At 36.7% G+C, this 17716-nt stretch overlaps 1 protein-coding gene across 1 annotated transcript in view; it reads right to left on the bottom strand.

Moving 5' to 3' along the window:
• The window catches only part of kif26ab (kinesin family member 26Ab), a gene marked incomplete at its 5' end in the record, with an annotated part of 95459 nt that overhangs the window by 54715 nt on the left and 23028 nt on the right, over window positions 1-17716 (bottom strand). Inside the window, one exon of the mRNA XM_081393954.1 lies at window positions 1531-2019. Within this exon, the coding sequence (XP_081250080.1) occupies window positions 1531-2019 (489 nt within the window). The remainder of the gene's footprint in view (window positions 1-1530; window positions 2020-17716) is intronic.

The raw sequence follows: 17716 nt of genomic DNA, 5'->3' as shown, positions 1-17716 counted from the left end.
TCCACCCGTGGTGGTGAGTTTTGTTTAGTTTAACACGCTGAAGCTGTACATTTATACAGCTTCAGCAGTCCACTGTGGAATGTAACAGTGCAGTAAGGCAGGCAGTCAATAAAACGCAGGAGTAATAAAATGAACTCCTCAAGCTGTCAATCTGCCAAACCTGCATTCTGGCGATCGATCGATATATGACTGAGACCAATATATCAGACAGATGATGATCACATGACATTCAGCCATTATGGGAATATTGTCACCAGTCAATAACAATAAATATTTGCATTTATTTAAATTGCTGTATATATACACTACTGTTCAAATTTTAGGGTCAGTAAGTTGAAAGAAGTCTATGCTCACCAAGGCTGCATTTATTTGATCAAAAATACAGTAAAGACAGTAATGTTGTGAACAATTATTACAAAATAAAAAAAATGTATATACTTTAAGATGTAACTTATTCCTTTGTTGGCAAAGCTGAATTTTCAGCATCTTTATTACTCCAGTCTTCAGTGTCACATGATCCTTCAGAAATCATTCTAATATGTTGATTTGGGAATGTTGATTTCAGAGTTGAAAACGGTTGGTGTCTTAATATTTTTATAGAAACCATGATACTGTGATCTCTGGATTCTTTGTTGAATAGAAAATCCAAAAGGTCAGCATTTATTTCAAATATAATTCTTTTGTATCAATGTAAAAGTCTATCACTTTTGATCAATTCAACGTGTCATTGTTGGATAGAAAAAAAAAACAGCATATATATATATATATATATATATATATATATATATATATATATATATATATATATATATATATATATATATATATATATATATATATAAATATACATATATATATATTACTGATCCCAAACTTTTGAATGCTAGTGCATAAACCTCATCATAAAGTGATACTGAAACAGCAATACCGAACCCTGCAACATTCATTGACAACATGATACTAATTTCCAAAACACTCACTCATAAAGCAACAGGTGCACTGACAATGTGAAACTGCACTAGAGCTTTACAAATCTGTCAATGAAGCTGCATAAAAATTGTTAACACACAGTCTTAGTGCATTATGTTTCAAGCATGCTCTCCATGTCTAACTGAGTGCATGTGATTCAGTTATGCAGGTGTTTTCAACTGCGACTCATTCAGACAGATGTAGCTCACATAACCGGACCGAACGTTATAACTGATGCTTATGCTGAGCACTTCGAAACAATAATGCTTCAAAAAGCCCTTCAAAGTGAACTTTTCCATTCCTCTCAACCATTATATGACAATAACAGCAGCACTTTTGACTTGAAAAGATGCAAAAGTGCATCAAAATGACTGTTATTTTCAACCCCTACACCCTACTCCTACTGTGAACATCGATAAAACCTTTGCAGGGAATAAACGTGGTCACTTATAAATTGAACACATTAGGAGTTTGTTTTGTAGTACAGTAGTAAATGTGATCGAATAAATGTATTTAACACATAAACAAAAGATCTTGTGAGAGAAATGGAAGGTTGCATACCGGGTTTGGCTGAGGCAGGAAGTTATTGACGCGTGAGATGCTCCACATGCCCTCTAAATACTGCTGGGCTTGAATGGTGACTGAGCCGATGGTCCCCGTCAGAGGTCTTCCTCCCATGGTCACCTGCACACTGGGTTTCAGTGGACCAGCGCTGGGAGACATGCTCTGAGACCAGCCCAGCTCACGTTGCCGCTCCCCCACAGGCAGGACGCTGTGCGCCGGGTGAGGTATCCTTGATTTGGTAGGTCTGGAGGAAAGAGTGACCACGTTGTGAGTCGTCAGCCTGGTGGGATGCCCAGTGAAGGTGTTGGGAGGCAGGGATGGCATGTGGGAACCAGGGTACAGTTCTTGGAGAGTCTGAAGCGCCTGCTGTTTTAGCTGCTGTGCAGGTGTTCCACACACCTGACACCTCCTTCCTTCATGTCCTCCTTTCAGCGACCAATCAGGCACTTGCAGCTGGTCAATGATAAATGAAGCAAATCCAGGGTCCTAAAGAAAGCAAAAGATGTTAAGAAATTATGCCTGTTTTTATTGATGAATTCTGGCTTGTTGTCTAAAGTATAAAATCACAAAAAAATGTGAAAATTAAAAAAAAAATCTCAGATTTTTTAAAATAAGGTTTAATATATATTATTATTATTATCATCATCATTATCCTCCTCATCAACATCAACAACAACAGCAGCAACAGCAACAACAATAACAATATTTTATTACTGTATATTAGCTATAATTATAGTGACAATTATATATTCTATATTAGCTATTCATCATATAAAATATGATAATATAAATCTCTAATTTTTAAATAAGTTTTTAAAAACACAATAATATTAATAAATTCATTTATTATTATTATCTCTCTACTGTCCTGTCACAATAAAAGGAAAATCACCAAAAAAACAAAATATATAAAATTATTATTATTACTAGTACCACTACTACTAATAATAATAATTTTAAAATGTGTATATACATATATATATATTAAAAAATGCTGTAAATCTTTGAAATGTAATATATTTGAATATTTAAAATAATTATTATTGTTATTATTAATTATTATTCTAATGAATTATAATTAGTCATTAACAGCATCAACAAATATGTTTATAATATTTCTGTTTTATAATGTAACATATAAATGTTATATTTTATGTTGTAAAGATTATAGAATAAAATAATATTAAAATATAGATACATTTTCTTATTTCCAGATTTATCTGAGCTCACGGTCTAAAATAATGAATCACTTGTGATATTAATCCTGAAAAAGCTAAATGCTATAACAATAAACAACATTTTATTAGCAGGCCATTTAAAAATATGCAGAAAAATGTATATTTGGATGAGTTTTGCTGATAAAAACCAGCACAGCCATATAGCCTGCAGACATTTAGACAAGATCTTCCTAGTTGTCCCAGAAGCCTCGTCTTAATTATAATATTTCAAACTAAGCAGAGCTGAAAAGTGAGAGTTTTGTGGGTGGAGGGATTGAGCAGTGGGGTGGGGTGGTGGGCGGTAGGGTGTAAAGAAAACAACAGCTGAGCCCGGGCATGAAGCACATTGCAGCGTGTATTTACATTTGATAAGACTCCCAGCAGGGAGAGATATGACAAGAGACCCAGCATGAAAATAATCATCTCCCATTCAATGCCAGGGGCATGACGCCAGTCTACCTGATGGACAGGGGCTTATGTCTGTGTACTCGCACTCAAACACAATCAAGTGCTTGGAGCAGTAACTATTGCTACAATACAAGATCACTTATCATGATACTACAACTGAACATGAAGGATTAACCAGCCGCCTATATAAAAACACTTATATAAAAGGTGAACATGTAGAATTAAAAGGAAATTAATGACATGCTTGTATGGAATTCTTCACTTAGAAATGAGTCATTATTTAGTCACCCTCTTTCTCTATAATGGAAAAAAGCTACCTGGACGGTTTACGTTCCACAAAAGAAAGAAACCACAGGTAAATGATGACAGAATGCTCATTTTAGAGCAAACTATTCCTTCACAGCACTTGTTTGTAATGCTGTAATAACTGGTTTACATCCACACTCACATTCTGGTCTTTTGAAAGACAAATGTCACATTCTAGATCAGACTGGAGCCCAGGGCAGATATGTTTGGGATTTGTACCCTGAATTTAAACCTTCTCAACTCAGGTGTGCTAAAGTCCAATTACTAAATATTCTCAATCTGTGGGACTATTCAAAAGGGCATGAATAATTAAAGATGATAATTTAGATACATTTTTTAATATCTTAGCTTGGGAACACAAAGCCAGCCAAATACTCAAATATATAGAAGGAACCAGTTAGTGCTAAGAAGTGTGTGTGTGTGTGTGTGTGTGTGTGTGTGTGTGTGTGTGTGTGTGTGTGTGTGTGTGTGTGTGTTTAGATTTTAGAATGCTTGCTCATTTGCAATTTATTTCTAAAATGTTCTATGTCAGGTAGAAGGACATTCTACAGATGTTTTCATGACGTCATGAAAACGTTTATGATTTACACTGTATGTACACAAGATTTAAAAAAAAAAAAAATATATATATATATATATATATATATATATACGCTGTATAATTGTTTTCTTGTTTCTACATAATTGTTGAAGCCAGGTGGTTGGAGGGGTTTGAAAGAGTAAGTCATTTCAGAAGTGGAGCAAGTTATTATATTTTAGTGGAAAATTGCAGATATTTATTTTTGTAAATCCTTGAAATAACATGAACAGAATCATGAACAACAAGACCAGAAAATGATCTTTCATGCAGTGTGTAATATAGCTGTTTGTAAATGATAAAGGTCTGCAAAACTTTAAAGATCAAAGTGCATGTCAAATAAAGTTATTGTCTCCTAAAAGAAAGAATCAATTCTAAACTGCCTGAAGCGAGTCGTCAGTAATTTTAGTCTCTCTCACTGTTACCTGTTGCCTATGATCTTCATTGGCTGCCTGCGAACAATATCTACTCTGACCTGTCCTCAAACACTGTAGTTGTAGCTGAGAATGGAAGAGTTTGGTTCGTGTTGTCGACAAATCCACTTTGCATGCATTTCAAAAGGGTGAGTACTCACATTGGAATTCATAAGGAAAAACCAATGCCACTGTTACTGTTCGTATCACTGTGTGATGAAGTGCTGAAGAAGATCCAGAGCTGAAATTCAGATGTGGTAATGGCCGTTTCGTTTCCGACAACAAACTGGGCCGTTTGACCAATCAGAGCAGAGTAGGCTCTCGGAAAGGAGGGGTTTAGAGAGACTGAATCTTTGAACAAACCGTTTTCAGACTATTTGAGAAATGAGGTGATGAATATTATGAGAAAAGTGTTTTGACGCATGTAAACCCATTGTAGGAGACCTCCCAATCTAAACTAGGAACCTTTAAAATAGCATAATTGGGACACTTTAAAACTGTAAATGGGGTGAATTCTGATTTCACATTGACTTACAAGACATACATGTATTTTCTGCGGTATAGTAAAATGTACCACCATTAGTATGGTACCATCCATCCACCAGTGCCAGAAAGAGAGTTATAAAAAATTGAGAAGTGAGAGAGAAAAGAGAGAGAGAGCGAGAGAGACAGGATAAGAGGTAAGATGAGGGTTAGACCCCTGGCCTTGGGGCTTGTAGTTGGCCATTGTGTGACTTTATTGGCAGTCAGCTCTGGGTTTTATGAAGTTCTGGGTATGAATGCAGGAGCCTATCTGCTGATTAGTGATGCACTAAAGAACAGAAAGCCAACAGAAGGATAAATGACTACATGTGTGCCCTCAGCCCGCTAGTCTGACTGTCTCTAAAACTAATGATGATGAGATATGAGTGTGGGGAAAGGACAGAGAATACAATGGTGGGGGTAGAGCTACAGAAATATATGTGAGTGAAAAAAGAGAGAAAGGAAAGGGAGATGCAGAAGATAAAGCTGACAAATGAGAAAGTGAAAAAAGAGAAAAAACATGATGATGGATGAGATTGTATATCATGACATGAGGATCAAGAACTTTATCTATGATATTTGACCACCATTGCTGAAAAATATATTGCTAGATGGCATATTTAATTAGACAAGACCGAATATATATATATATATATATAATTTTAAGCCTGGATAGCATCAAACTCTTTTGCCTTAAAGAGATAGTTCACCAAATACTGAAAATTCTGTCATCATTTACTCATTCCAAACCTTTATGACTTCTACCAAACAAAGATAACGATATACTGGAAAATACCGTTTTACCGTTTTTTTTTTTTTTGTTTGTTTTTTATAGAAGGAATGTCAATAGGATCCATTGTTATTTTTTGGACCCCACTGACTTTCATTGTATGAACAAAACATTCTTTAAAATATCTTCATTTGTGTTCCGCAGAAGAAAGAAAATCAAGCAGGTTTGTTGACTTTTATCTCTTACATCCTAGTTTTCGGTCTCATCAAATTAAAGTTATACGTTGTATTATAACAGAATACAGGTTTTTAAACACTAAAGTTATATGTATTCATAAATAAATACACATCTGACTGTGTCGCCTCTGGCTTGCTCAGTTGGGGACAATTAATATTCAGCAATATATTGATCTGACTGCACTATTGGATGAGAACTCAACACAGCTGGATGATGACATCACTGTTTTCTGCAGAGCTGCTTTATAGCTGAACTGAACTCAGTTATTGAACCAAAATTAATCAACACTGAACTGATTTCAACTGAATAATGACTGTTTACTTTTTAGAGCTGCTTTACAGCAGAATTGAATTGTTTGCATCATTATTTTCCTGTTATCACTGTGAAGCTGCTTTGAAACAATCTGAATTGCATAAATCACTATGTAAATAAAGGTGACTTGACTTGACTTGACTTGACTGAGTTTCTAGCAACTGGCAAAGGTGATTTGGCACTATTGCGGCAGGTATGTGAGGGAGGAGCTTTTCTGAGATGGAAACCGGGGTTGCGTGAAAGTCCCAGGGACAGCTGTTTCTACACACCCTGTAGTGAAAAGGTGAGCGCTGGGTCTTTTCACAGCAGGCCATTACTACAGATTACATTCACTATACTCTAAAAAGCTAAAGACCACATCCAACGCTAATCCCTGTGGACCTCTACACAAACGCACACACATATGCCATGGTCAATCTATCCAAACGCACTGCAGCCCAGGAGGGATTCCTAAGCAGGGCCATAATGTAAGCTATAGACCAGGAGCTCTGAGATCCTCTGGGCCGTTATGGGTGTAATTACAGGAGCATAGTGTGTGTGTGTGTGTGTGTGTGTGTGTGTGTGTGTGTGTGTGTGTGTGTGTGTGTGTGTGTGTGTGTGTGTGGCACGTCCTGATTTTGCTGAGTTAGACGCGTTCCTGGGTCAACATATTTTGTTTAATCCTAACCATATCTATACACCTAACCCTAACCCTAACCCTAACCCTACCCGTAAGTTATCCCTAATATCAGGGGTAAATGATATGTGAATAACACTGATATAGAAGCACCAAACCCTGGTTGTAAGCCTAAACTTGACATAAACCCAAACTGTAAACCCAAATCTGATTGGTTGATTGGAATGTTGATCCAGGAACATGTTGCACTTAATAAAATCAGGTTCTTTCTGTGCGTGCACACCTGCATCCATGTGTGTGTGTGTGTGTGTGTGTGTGTGTGTGTGTGTGTGTGTGTGTTTGTGTGTATAAGAGCATATGGGGTTTGACTTTACTTGGCTGCCAATAAAAAAGAAAATTTAAATGTAAAAATCTGGTGGTGCTTCTTAAATGTGAGCCTAATTCTGAGTAAAAAAAAAAATGTTTTATCTTGGGATTTATGATAAGACTTACTGTAAAAACTTCACTGCTTAAATTTTGCAGAAATGGAGCTATAAAGATTGGCATTGTGTAATATAGGCTAATGTTCAAATGTTTGGGGTAAGATTTCTTTTTTTTAAAGAAATACGTCTTTAATACTTTTATTCAGCAAGCATGCATTAAACTGATCAAAGGTATCAAGAAATAAGTAATTAATGATAGATATAGGATTAAATTAATCTACCAATAAAGGAATAGAAAATGTTAAACTACAAAGAAAATAGTTTATGATTATATTTTTACACATGTACATGTAAAAAAAACACAGCAAACCTCAGCTCCTATTACCATGTGTTTACTGCAGTAAGATGATCACACACACACCGCGGGAGAATGAGACAGAGGGTGATTAGAAACACAGATGTTTGTGTGTCTGCTGAGTGACAGGCCACAGTTGGTGCTCTCTCATTACTGTCTGATTGATTATATCCACTGTCAGTGGCATTATTTCTTGTATTCTGCATGCGTATGATACAACTACTTATTACACAGCTTTCTCAAATACTTCAATATAATTGTTCAATCATTAATTCAATCGTTCAATCATTAATCATTAATAATCAATTATTTTTAGTGACCACTAAACTATAATTGACCAATATCTATCTATCTATCTATCTATCTATCTATCTATCTATCTATCTATCTATCTATCTATCTATCTATCTATCTATCTATCTATCTATCTATCTATCTATCTATCTATCTATCTATCTATCTATCTATCTATCTATCTGTTTGTTTGTCTGTCTGTCTGTCTGTCTGTCTGTCTGTCTGTCTGTCTGTCTGTCTGTCTGTCTGTCTGTCTGTCTGTCTGTCTGTCTGTCTGTCTGTCTGTCTGTCTGTCTGTCTGTCTAAATAGCTGTGGCATAAGCAGGAAAATTTACAGTCAGCCACTTTGCGTAGTGCTGGTTAAAAAGCCTCTAAAAAAATCACAAAATTACACAAATTGAATCATATAATTCCAATATCAATTAATCAATAAAAATGTCTATAAATTTGAAAAAGTGGCAGGTTTCATAAATCAAAGCTAACGTGCATGAATATTTATGTAGCACAGAGTCAAAAGATCAAGACCTCTCCTAAACACTGGCCTGCTTTCGATAAATCAGTTGTAATAAATCTTACTAAAGCGAGGAAAACTTGATTTTTGTACTCAGGTTAATCTTGCATATATTTTGTTGTTGTTGTTCTTGAAAAATTCAGTTATATTAATCCTGTTTGATCAAGAAAAGATTTTAATGTCTTATGATCATCATGTCTCCCAGATTTTAAAAGTACATCTATACACATATGCTCCAAGTAAACCAAATATTTACCTGTGTAGTTCACAGTCGATTTGTGCAATTGTATTTGACATGAACATCTTCAATCTCCAGGGTCCATGCAAAAAAGAATGCAGGTATGTCCCAATCACCTATCCATCATAGATCGCTCTCAACAGAAAGATACTTCAACTGCTTTTCCTGTTCACTGGGGCTTGAGAAAGAAACCAGCTTTCTCTCTAATTGTTTGGATAACCCACAATACTGTCTCCCATCTGTCTGTCACCCTCCCATTCAGTCTACTCATGGATCACTCCAGCTGTCAGTGTCTCGTCAAACCCTGGATGGGCAGTCAGTCAGTACTGAGGCTGTTGTAACCACAGACCATTATTTCCAAAGCTTCTTTGAGCTTAAATAGCAGTTTATTGCTGAAAGACAAACTATAAGCACTTGTCTGCATGTTTGACTTCAGCGATGTTCCCAAACCTTGTGAGCTGCCTTGCTTTCTGCATCTTATGAAAGCCCACTTCCACCACAGGATGAAAAATAAAACTGAAATTGCACATTTTTATCTCATGATTCTTGCAATTCCGAGTTTATATCTCACAATTTTTCCCCGAATAGCAAGTTTATCACACACTATTTTATCACAAGTTTTTCACACACTGATATGCTGAGTTTATATCTAACAATTTTGACTATATTTCTTGCAGTTATTTAGTTTATATCTTGCACTGTTGAGTTAACATGTAATAGAAATGTTTTGGTACAGTCAATTTTGCATTCATATTAATGCACAAAATCACATATAATAAATATTTTGATCAGATCCTTTCTACACGAAATTAGGTGCCCCTAAAAAAGAGAGATATAATCACAGTGTCACAGAGTTGCTCTCTGCTCTCCAGAATTCAGAAGAAAAAAGTCAGACTTGCAAGATGTAAACAGAAGTTTGAGGGGGAAAAACGTGAGAACTGCAAGATTATGAGGGGGAAAAAATGTCTGATATGTTTAACTCACAATTTCGGGGATATAAACTTGGACTGCGAGAAATAAAGTCAAAATAATTTTTATTATTATTTGTTTAAAAGAGAGGCAACTCACAATAAATAGAGTTAGCATGTTGCTTAGTTAACAACACACACACACACACACACACACACACACACACACACACACACACAAAATTGAAGTATTAAATGAAATATATTTATAGTCAAATTTGTTGATTTTAGGTGTTTTTCCCCATTACAGTGATTGCTTTCTACATGAAGCCCACAGGTGATGCCTGGTAGCAATCATTTTGCCTGAAAGTGCTGTCTAGATAGGCAGCTCACTCAGTTTTGGAGCAGAACTCATAACTCCTCAGCACAACATAGAGTTTTATGTGACCCAGGGCTAATGCAGCAGTTAAACTTAGTTAAACTAACAGCGCCGCCTTAAGTTGCACTATAGAGACTCACTTGCGCATACATATTTATACATGCTCACCGGCTTACTTTCTGCGACTAATTAAAATAGTTAATATGCAGGGACTGTTTGGAAACTCTCCAGACTGCTCTTGATTTATTTATCTCTTTAGCCAGAGTTTATGGAAATAAAAACAATAAATCAACTCTTCAATCTGTTTAGAAGTACAGCTGCCTGCAGAAAGGTGAAGAACAGGGAAGGAAAAGTAATTGCTGCAAGGGATTGTGGGTGTTCTTGACTATTAATAAGCTAATCAAAGTTGATGGCACCACTGAGCACTTTGGGAAAGAGCACCACCTGAGTGAAGAGTCAATGTGTGTTCAGACTGACAGCAGTTCAGTCACTGGAGGCTGTACTGTTGATTGCCACATATGCCGTGAATGGAGGTTTCAGCCAACCCTTCTCATCAAAAATAATGATGTATCAGTCATAATCCATTATCATGTCCATTAGCCCTACAAAAAATGTCTGATCTAGTACGGAACAGCCTAAAACCTTGCATATGCATATCGAATTTCAAAGTATGATGAATGTGATTTAACCAAGTGCAGCATATTCCTGGATCAATATCTTTGCTGATCCAGGAACAACATTTCAATCAACCAATCAGATTTGTCAAGTTTAGGCTTAAAACCAGGGTTAGGTGCTTCTACATCAGTGTTATTCTCCTGTTTTTACCCTCTGATTTTATGGATAAGTTATGGGTAGGGATAGGTTTAGGGGTAGAGATATGGTTTGGACAAAATTTTTGGACAGGAATACTGTTCCAGGATCAGCAAAATATGTTGATCCAGGAACATGTCTTACTTGGCAAAATCACAGTGACCAGCAAAGTATACTCCACTTGATAACGTAAATTATCCAAACAATGGCGGTCAAAAAATGTACAATAGAAAGTGTTGTGTTATCATTATCTCTAAGCCCCTCCCCCAAGCACTAGTTAAAAAGCGCTAAGTTGGCTGAAAAAAAAAAGGCTGGGCCAGTGTCACAAACTACTTTTTTGCATTTTTTTTATTCCACTGCGCTGCATTTTATTATTATTTTTTAATGTAAAAATGACTATTGGGAGAGAGGTGATTGCCTCTTGCATCTTTTGCAGAGTCTTGCACAAAATATGCCATTCTAAGGGGCCGCTCACACCCCAAGTTCATTATTTTAAATGTAGACGCACAGCAAACGTGCTAAAAATAGTAAACAGTGTATGAAAAGGTATTAGCGTATGCCGTGTGGTTGATGTCCAGTGTTGCTAGCTGAGCAGAAATACATCATGTTTGACTTGGTCCCCTCAAAGTTGCGTTGGACTTTCTCTTCAGCGTAAAGGTTTAGAGGCCCATCTATCACTGTTTTCCATGTTTCTAGAGTTAGTTTGTGGAGTAAATATATAGGCTATGATCTGTGTGTTTACACAGCTTTTTTTTTTAATGGCGGGTGCTGGTGTTTGGCGTGCGTTCGGCCAATCAGCGTACACTAATGTCACGGGTAGTTCCTATAGTGCTGGTTTAGACCGACTCTGAAGTAGGAGCTAAATTTGTTCCTCCAAAAGGAGTTCCTAGACCTATAATCGTTCCTAGTTCCTGAGGTGCGAACACGCCAAAATCCTGTTACTTCCGCCAATAGTTCTAGGAACTATGAAAAGGTTTCTCCGGTGTGAAAGCCCCGGATATATATCCTGAAAAATCAAAGTACCTCAATCTGCAAACACTGAACTCTGAACAGAGCTTCTATCCAACTTTCACAAACTTTTCCACAGCTCTAAGCCTCCTCTCAACTTCCTGTAGGCCCTCCCAGAGCCATCTGCTTTCAACAGAGACCTCTTCTCTCGACTTTAACACACACCAGCCCGTGTGGGCGAGAGGAGAAGTTAATTACCTAGTGAAAAATGCAAACAGGAAGGTAAACACACAAACACATGCGTCGGTAATTTGCATGAGCTCCACTCATCTGCAACAGCAGCACAGGAACTGATGAGATTGCTCGCTCTGAAGCACTCGTCCCTGGAACTCAATCTCCAAAGTCACATCTAAAGTACCACATCAGCATAATTAGGAAGAGTCATTCACACAAGAGACTGGTGTCTTAGCTTTGAGTGTGTAAACTCTGGAGTGGAATGTGATGCGATGACTCTGGATAGATAATTCACAGGATGGTTAGACAGTCTGACTTGTAACCCGAAGGTTGTGGGTTCGATTCTCAATACCGGCAGGAAATGACAGAGGTGCCCTTGAGCAAGGCACATAACCCCCAATCCGCAGTGAATGGCTGCCCACTGATCTGGGTGTGTGTGTTCACGGTTTGCAGTGTGTGTGTTCGATAATCACTGCTCCTAATGTGTGTGCACTTACTTGAATGGGTTAAATGCAAAGGACAAATCACGTCACTTCACTTCACTAAAAGTGTGAGGTAACTTGTGGGTTGGTTAAAATTACAGTCAAAATGTCCTTTAAAATACTATTTATATTCAGATAATATATACAGATAATTTGAAACAACACATTATGGAAGATGCCAACCGGTGGCCTAAATCATTTTTCATTGCCTTTCAGCGTAATTAAATGTAATTCAATCTGTCAAAACAATTGGAGCAAGGCCAAGTTCACAAGGATGTACACATAGGAAAGAAAAATCATGTCTTGTTAATCATGAATCTCATTTGTTTCTCCTATACAGAAAATCATGTTAAATGGAAGAGTAAATTGAGAAACCTGCTTGATTCTCCAGCTTCTCATCAAGAGTTTTAGGCCTTGTTCACACTAATACGTTTTCATTTGAAAACGCATCTTTTTCTTCCGTCCACACCGAAGACAGCGTTTTGAAAATGCGTTCGCAAGCAGACAAATTTGAAACGCATTGTAGTGTGGACTGTGAAAATGGAGGTATTTGAGAACGATGACGCATGTTTAGTCATGTAACACATATTGAACCAATAGATATCTATGTTTACATATCGGTATTGTGCCTGTTATGTGTTTGATCCTGCCAGAAGAATAGTGTGAGAACTTTATTATGTCTGTTCCGTCTGTATCATTTCAGTGAGCTTTTATGAGGTTTTACGCATGTGCAGTGAAGTGAATTTAGCGTTTTCTGACATTTCAGTGTGAATCAGAAACTTTTGGAAAACGCTAATGTGGACGGACTTTAACGTTTTAAAACAAAAACGCCCTTTCAAATGTATCTGGATTAATGTAGATGTAGCCCTAAAAATCCTTTAAAATCTTAGTGTCTCCATATGTTTTAGAAGACATCGCAACTCAACTCAAAAATTTTCCAAGATCAAATTATGTGTATAATGCTATTCAGCAACTGCCCTCATTTTTTCATAAGGAATTTTAGGAGAAACATTACTTAATAAATAAATAAACTGAGAGAGACATTATACTGTATTTAATAAAGAGAGGTATTCTCTTAGAATTATTTTTTTTTAATTATTATTATTTGTTTGGCTGTTAAATCTGTGTTTCAAAAAAGTCAATTAAATAATCCAATAGGCATTAAATTTAATACGGCTTTGTGCTGCAGATATTTGGACGCACATCAAGGAAGGCATCCAAGACTCTCGGAGATTGGCAGGTCTGAATGTTTTCTTTGGGTGAATAGAGACGTCTAGACACAGCGAATAAAGATAGGAAGATAGACTGAGGATTCCCGAACCCTTCTCCGTCTGGAGCAGACATGAGGCAGAACACACAAACGAATTGCCTTAATGACTATAAAAATGCTTTCCCTTTTCATTCTCTCCCTTTATTGAAATCTTTGCTTATCAAGAATAGTAACAAAAGGCGTTTGTGTGTGACACAACTGGAACGACTATAAACGGCCTTGAAGTAAACTATACAAAAGCAAAATCTATCTGCTACCCATTAATGGCAGCAAGGATGAGATGAGGCAATCCTGACTTATAATGGGAAGAATTGGAACGACAAAATTATAAAAGGACAGGAATTGTGAAGATAGGACAGAGAGAAAAAGAAAGATTACCTAGGTGCTTTAATTGTTTCTACTGAACCAGTATTATAACTGTCATTTATCAGAGCTAAAATGTTCCATTTGATGGAAACAAGGCAAAAAGAAAAGAAAAAAACCCCTAAACTCTCCATCCTGATTTAAACTCTCTCCCTGAACTCCATTCAAAACATGTTCAATTTGTCATGGCCTAGAAGCACTACACCTACATAAACGCATCTCTCCTGCACTTACAGTAAACGCTGATGGATTCATTCCGCCTGTTGGTCCTCTGTCCATCAAGGCAATTAAAACATGAAAGCGTTCGGAGAATATCTCCAACAGTGATGTCACAAGCGTCAGTGTGCAATGAGGTAGCAAGAAAGGCCAAGGCTGAATCCACTCTGATTTGCATATGAATGAAAGCCCATTACATTGAGAGTTCATTACATTATTTTTAATGGCCTGACACATTTAGTCATGTACTCGGTCGAAGCGAGGCTGAGCGGCATTACGGACACTCTCTTTATCCATACGAGAGAGTTTCAGTGAAGACTTTGAGTGATTCTAAACCCTATCCTGTTCCTGCTGTTCTGAATTTAGAATCATACAAATAAAATGCAACAAAAGTGAATAAATTGGGAACTTTGTCTTGAAAGTTAACTGACAGATTAGTATATTGAACATAAAAAGCACAGGCATATTTATGAGTACAATGTGCAAGGTTAAAGCAAACAGTAATTGCTTTGGATGCAGAAAACTAAGTTGAGTCAAGACACCATTAGAGCCATAACAGTGTCGTCTCTATTTCTCTAGACAGCCTTATTAAGATTCTCCCTGTTCTAAACAAACACACAAATGTAGGAAAAGCATGTTGTCTGTGCCTAGGGGTTCATTGGGTAGTATGAGAAGTCAAAGGTCAGCTAATTGTGCAGCTTCTGAAGGTCAGGGTAGAAGTGCACTGCAGCTTCAACATAGTTAAACTTTCAGGACCCCTCACCTTCATCATACATGGCACATTCTCACTTAGTTCCTGTCCTAGAATTGATTTACAATACATAGATCAACCCACCTATGATCATACATTCAAATACAAACATATATAAATAAAAAAACACTTACAGTAAGCAATCACACCTTTTATATAAATGTCGATCAACTCAAAACAGTCGCCATCCAATCACAGCACAGGAACTGAACATGAATCAACAGGAACTTTCCAGACTCAATTTCAAATAGGCTTAAGACCTTATCCGCCAGAGAAACAAGTGCGCAGCAGTCTTTAGAATTTTCCGTTTTTTGCGGTAGATCTGTATATTTCTATGGCATTGCTGTCGAAGAGTAATTAGCTGGTGAAGTGGATTTACTTATTGCAGAGTAAACGAAAGTTATCACGAGCATTGTAATGTTTGAAGCGGATCTCATAACAAATGTCAGTAGACCGCGAAGATTTGAAAACGAGCGGCTCATTCATTAATCCGTAAGATCTTATTTTCATGTGGTGGAAATACCAACCAGAAGACAGAACTCAACGGGTGCAGCGATTTAAAGGGGCGGGGCTACATAGGGTCTTTAAGCAAGTTAAATGGCTCTCTGGAATACTTGATTCTGATTGGTCAAATGTCTTTGCTTAAAGACACACTATGCAGTTTCCGTTTTTCTCAAACAGCGACCCCTAGAGTCCCCCCCTGCTTTGCTATATCGGGATGATTCGCACTACTACAAGTTCGTTTACCATCGAAATTATTTTGAAGCTGTTATATTAAGGTACAAATCTTGCATAGTGTGCCTTTAATGACCAAGCTTCTTCTCACATAAAAACATCAAATGTTCATATCCATTATTTATTTGGTAATAATTATTGAAAAATGCAGAATACTGTTCAGTCATTGTTGTAAAATAATAATAAAAAAACGTACAGGTTTATTTTGTGATCATAACTGGCTGACTGTACATAATCCATCACTGCACCTTAGAGATCTGGCCTGGTAGATCAAAAGTTGTTGGTTCAAACTCCAGAAGGGCCAGTTTCAACCACTGTGCACTCGAGCAAGATATTTAACTCTAGGTTGGTTCAAGGGTTGTAAAATTGGTTTGGTACAATAAACGTCTGCTAAAAGAAGAAGAACTAAAATAATGCAGCATTAAATCACTTAAAAGCAAACAGAAGGTCAAACTGCTAGAAAGAAAGGGAGTACTGTATACAGTATGTCAAAGCATAATATTTTCCAAAAATCTAAAACAGAGGGCTTTTGTGTGCAGCTGACAGCGTGCAATTGCTTTCTCTCTACAGTCAAACTAAAAGTAGCATTTAGAGTAAATCAACTCCAGGCTATAATGAAAGAAATGAGGAGATTGCTGTCTAGTGCCAAGGTTAATAATCACTGAATTTCCTAATTAGCAATTCGAGGCAGTGCATAATGGTGTTTGAGGGGCGGGGGTGGAAGGGTTCTGGCTGCCTGTCAGTGAATCTGCCCTGCAATCTGAGAAAGAGGTTAGTCTTAAGAATTAGTTTAATCACAAATACTTCTACGCAGTGTCCAAAAAAAAAAATAAAAAAAAAATGAACATGTCTGCCAATGGTAGGTGGAACTGAGAATATATCATTTTAATTCATATTTTAATAATTAATATTAAAATATGTATTACTGCCTAGGAAACTATTTATTATTATTTTTTATATTTATTACTGACTAGGAAAATATATATTTTTAATATCATTTTTATTAAAAGCATATTTTTACTTGCAGAAATGCAATACTTTTCCATTACTTTTTGTCTTAAAAAATATATAAATTATAATTAAAATAAAATTAATATATATACAGTATATAAAGAAACTACAAGCAATCATTTCACATGCTACACGTGATTTGAGGCATCACAACATAATAATGTACATTATGAAAATGTATATTAATTAGCTTGAGATTACATTGAATAGTGTTAGTATGTGTTTTAAAAGATTAGTTTATGTGAGCAATAGAGGATGTCAAAAGTAAAACAGGAGAAATTAGCATGCAATATCATTCCCTTGTTTCAATTAAATCTAAACAAAGAAAAACCTTTTATGTTTTAATTAAGTTATGTTTTAATTTAGTTACCTAAAACGAGGGACTTAATTAATAAGTTGTAGGACCAAAATCTTAACAAGTGGCCACAACACCTTTTTTCCCCCATGTCATGTGACTCCATAATAGTTATCAAGATAAAGTAAGTATTTGACTGGTCATGTGATCCATTGTTTATGAATCAGCAGGTGTTTATCTCTACAGGGCAGCCAGGCACTTACGTCTGAACTGAAATGTCAGTTGAAAAATGGTTCCTAGGTACAATGTAACATCTCAGTTGTAGTCCCACTAGCTAGGTGTGAACAGAGGAGACAACTTCCCTGCCCACAGAAAGATGGATTGCAGTGATGGATGGAATGTGATGGAAAAACAAAAGAGACCGGTGCTTTCAAAAGCGTTGCATTGTGTGTGGGTCAAAAGGAGCGTCCTGGGAAGAAGGACACCACTTCAGAAATGATTAACAGCATTCTCCACAAAAGCTTCCTTTCCTAAACACACGCGGCAGGCCAATCTCATTAACGGGGTAAGAGGTCCTTCAACGCCTGTGCCGAACTACCTGAGGACAGTTGCTTGCGCGAGCC

Source organism: Scardinius erythrophthalmus (assembly GCF_964197995.2).
Source record: "Scardinius erythrophthalmus genome assembly, chromosome: 19".
Taxonomy (NCBI): Eukaryota; Metazoa; Chordata; class Actinopteri; order Cypriniformes; family Leuciscidae; genus Scardinius; species Scardinius erythrophthalmus.
Note: the sequence above shows the minus strand (reverse complement) of the source record. Positions and strands in the feature narration are given on the sequence as shown.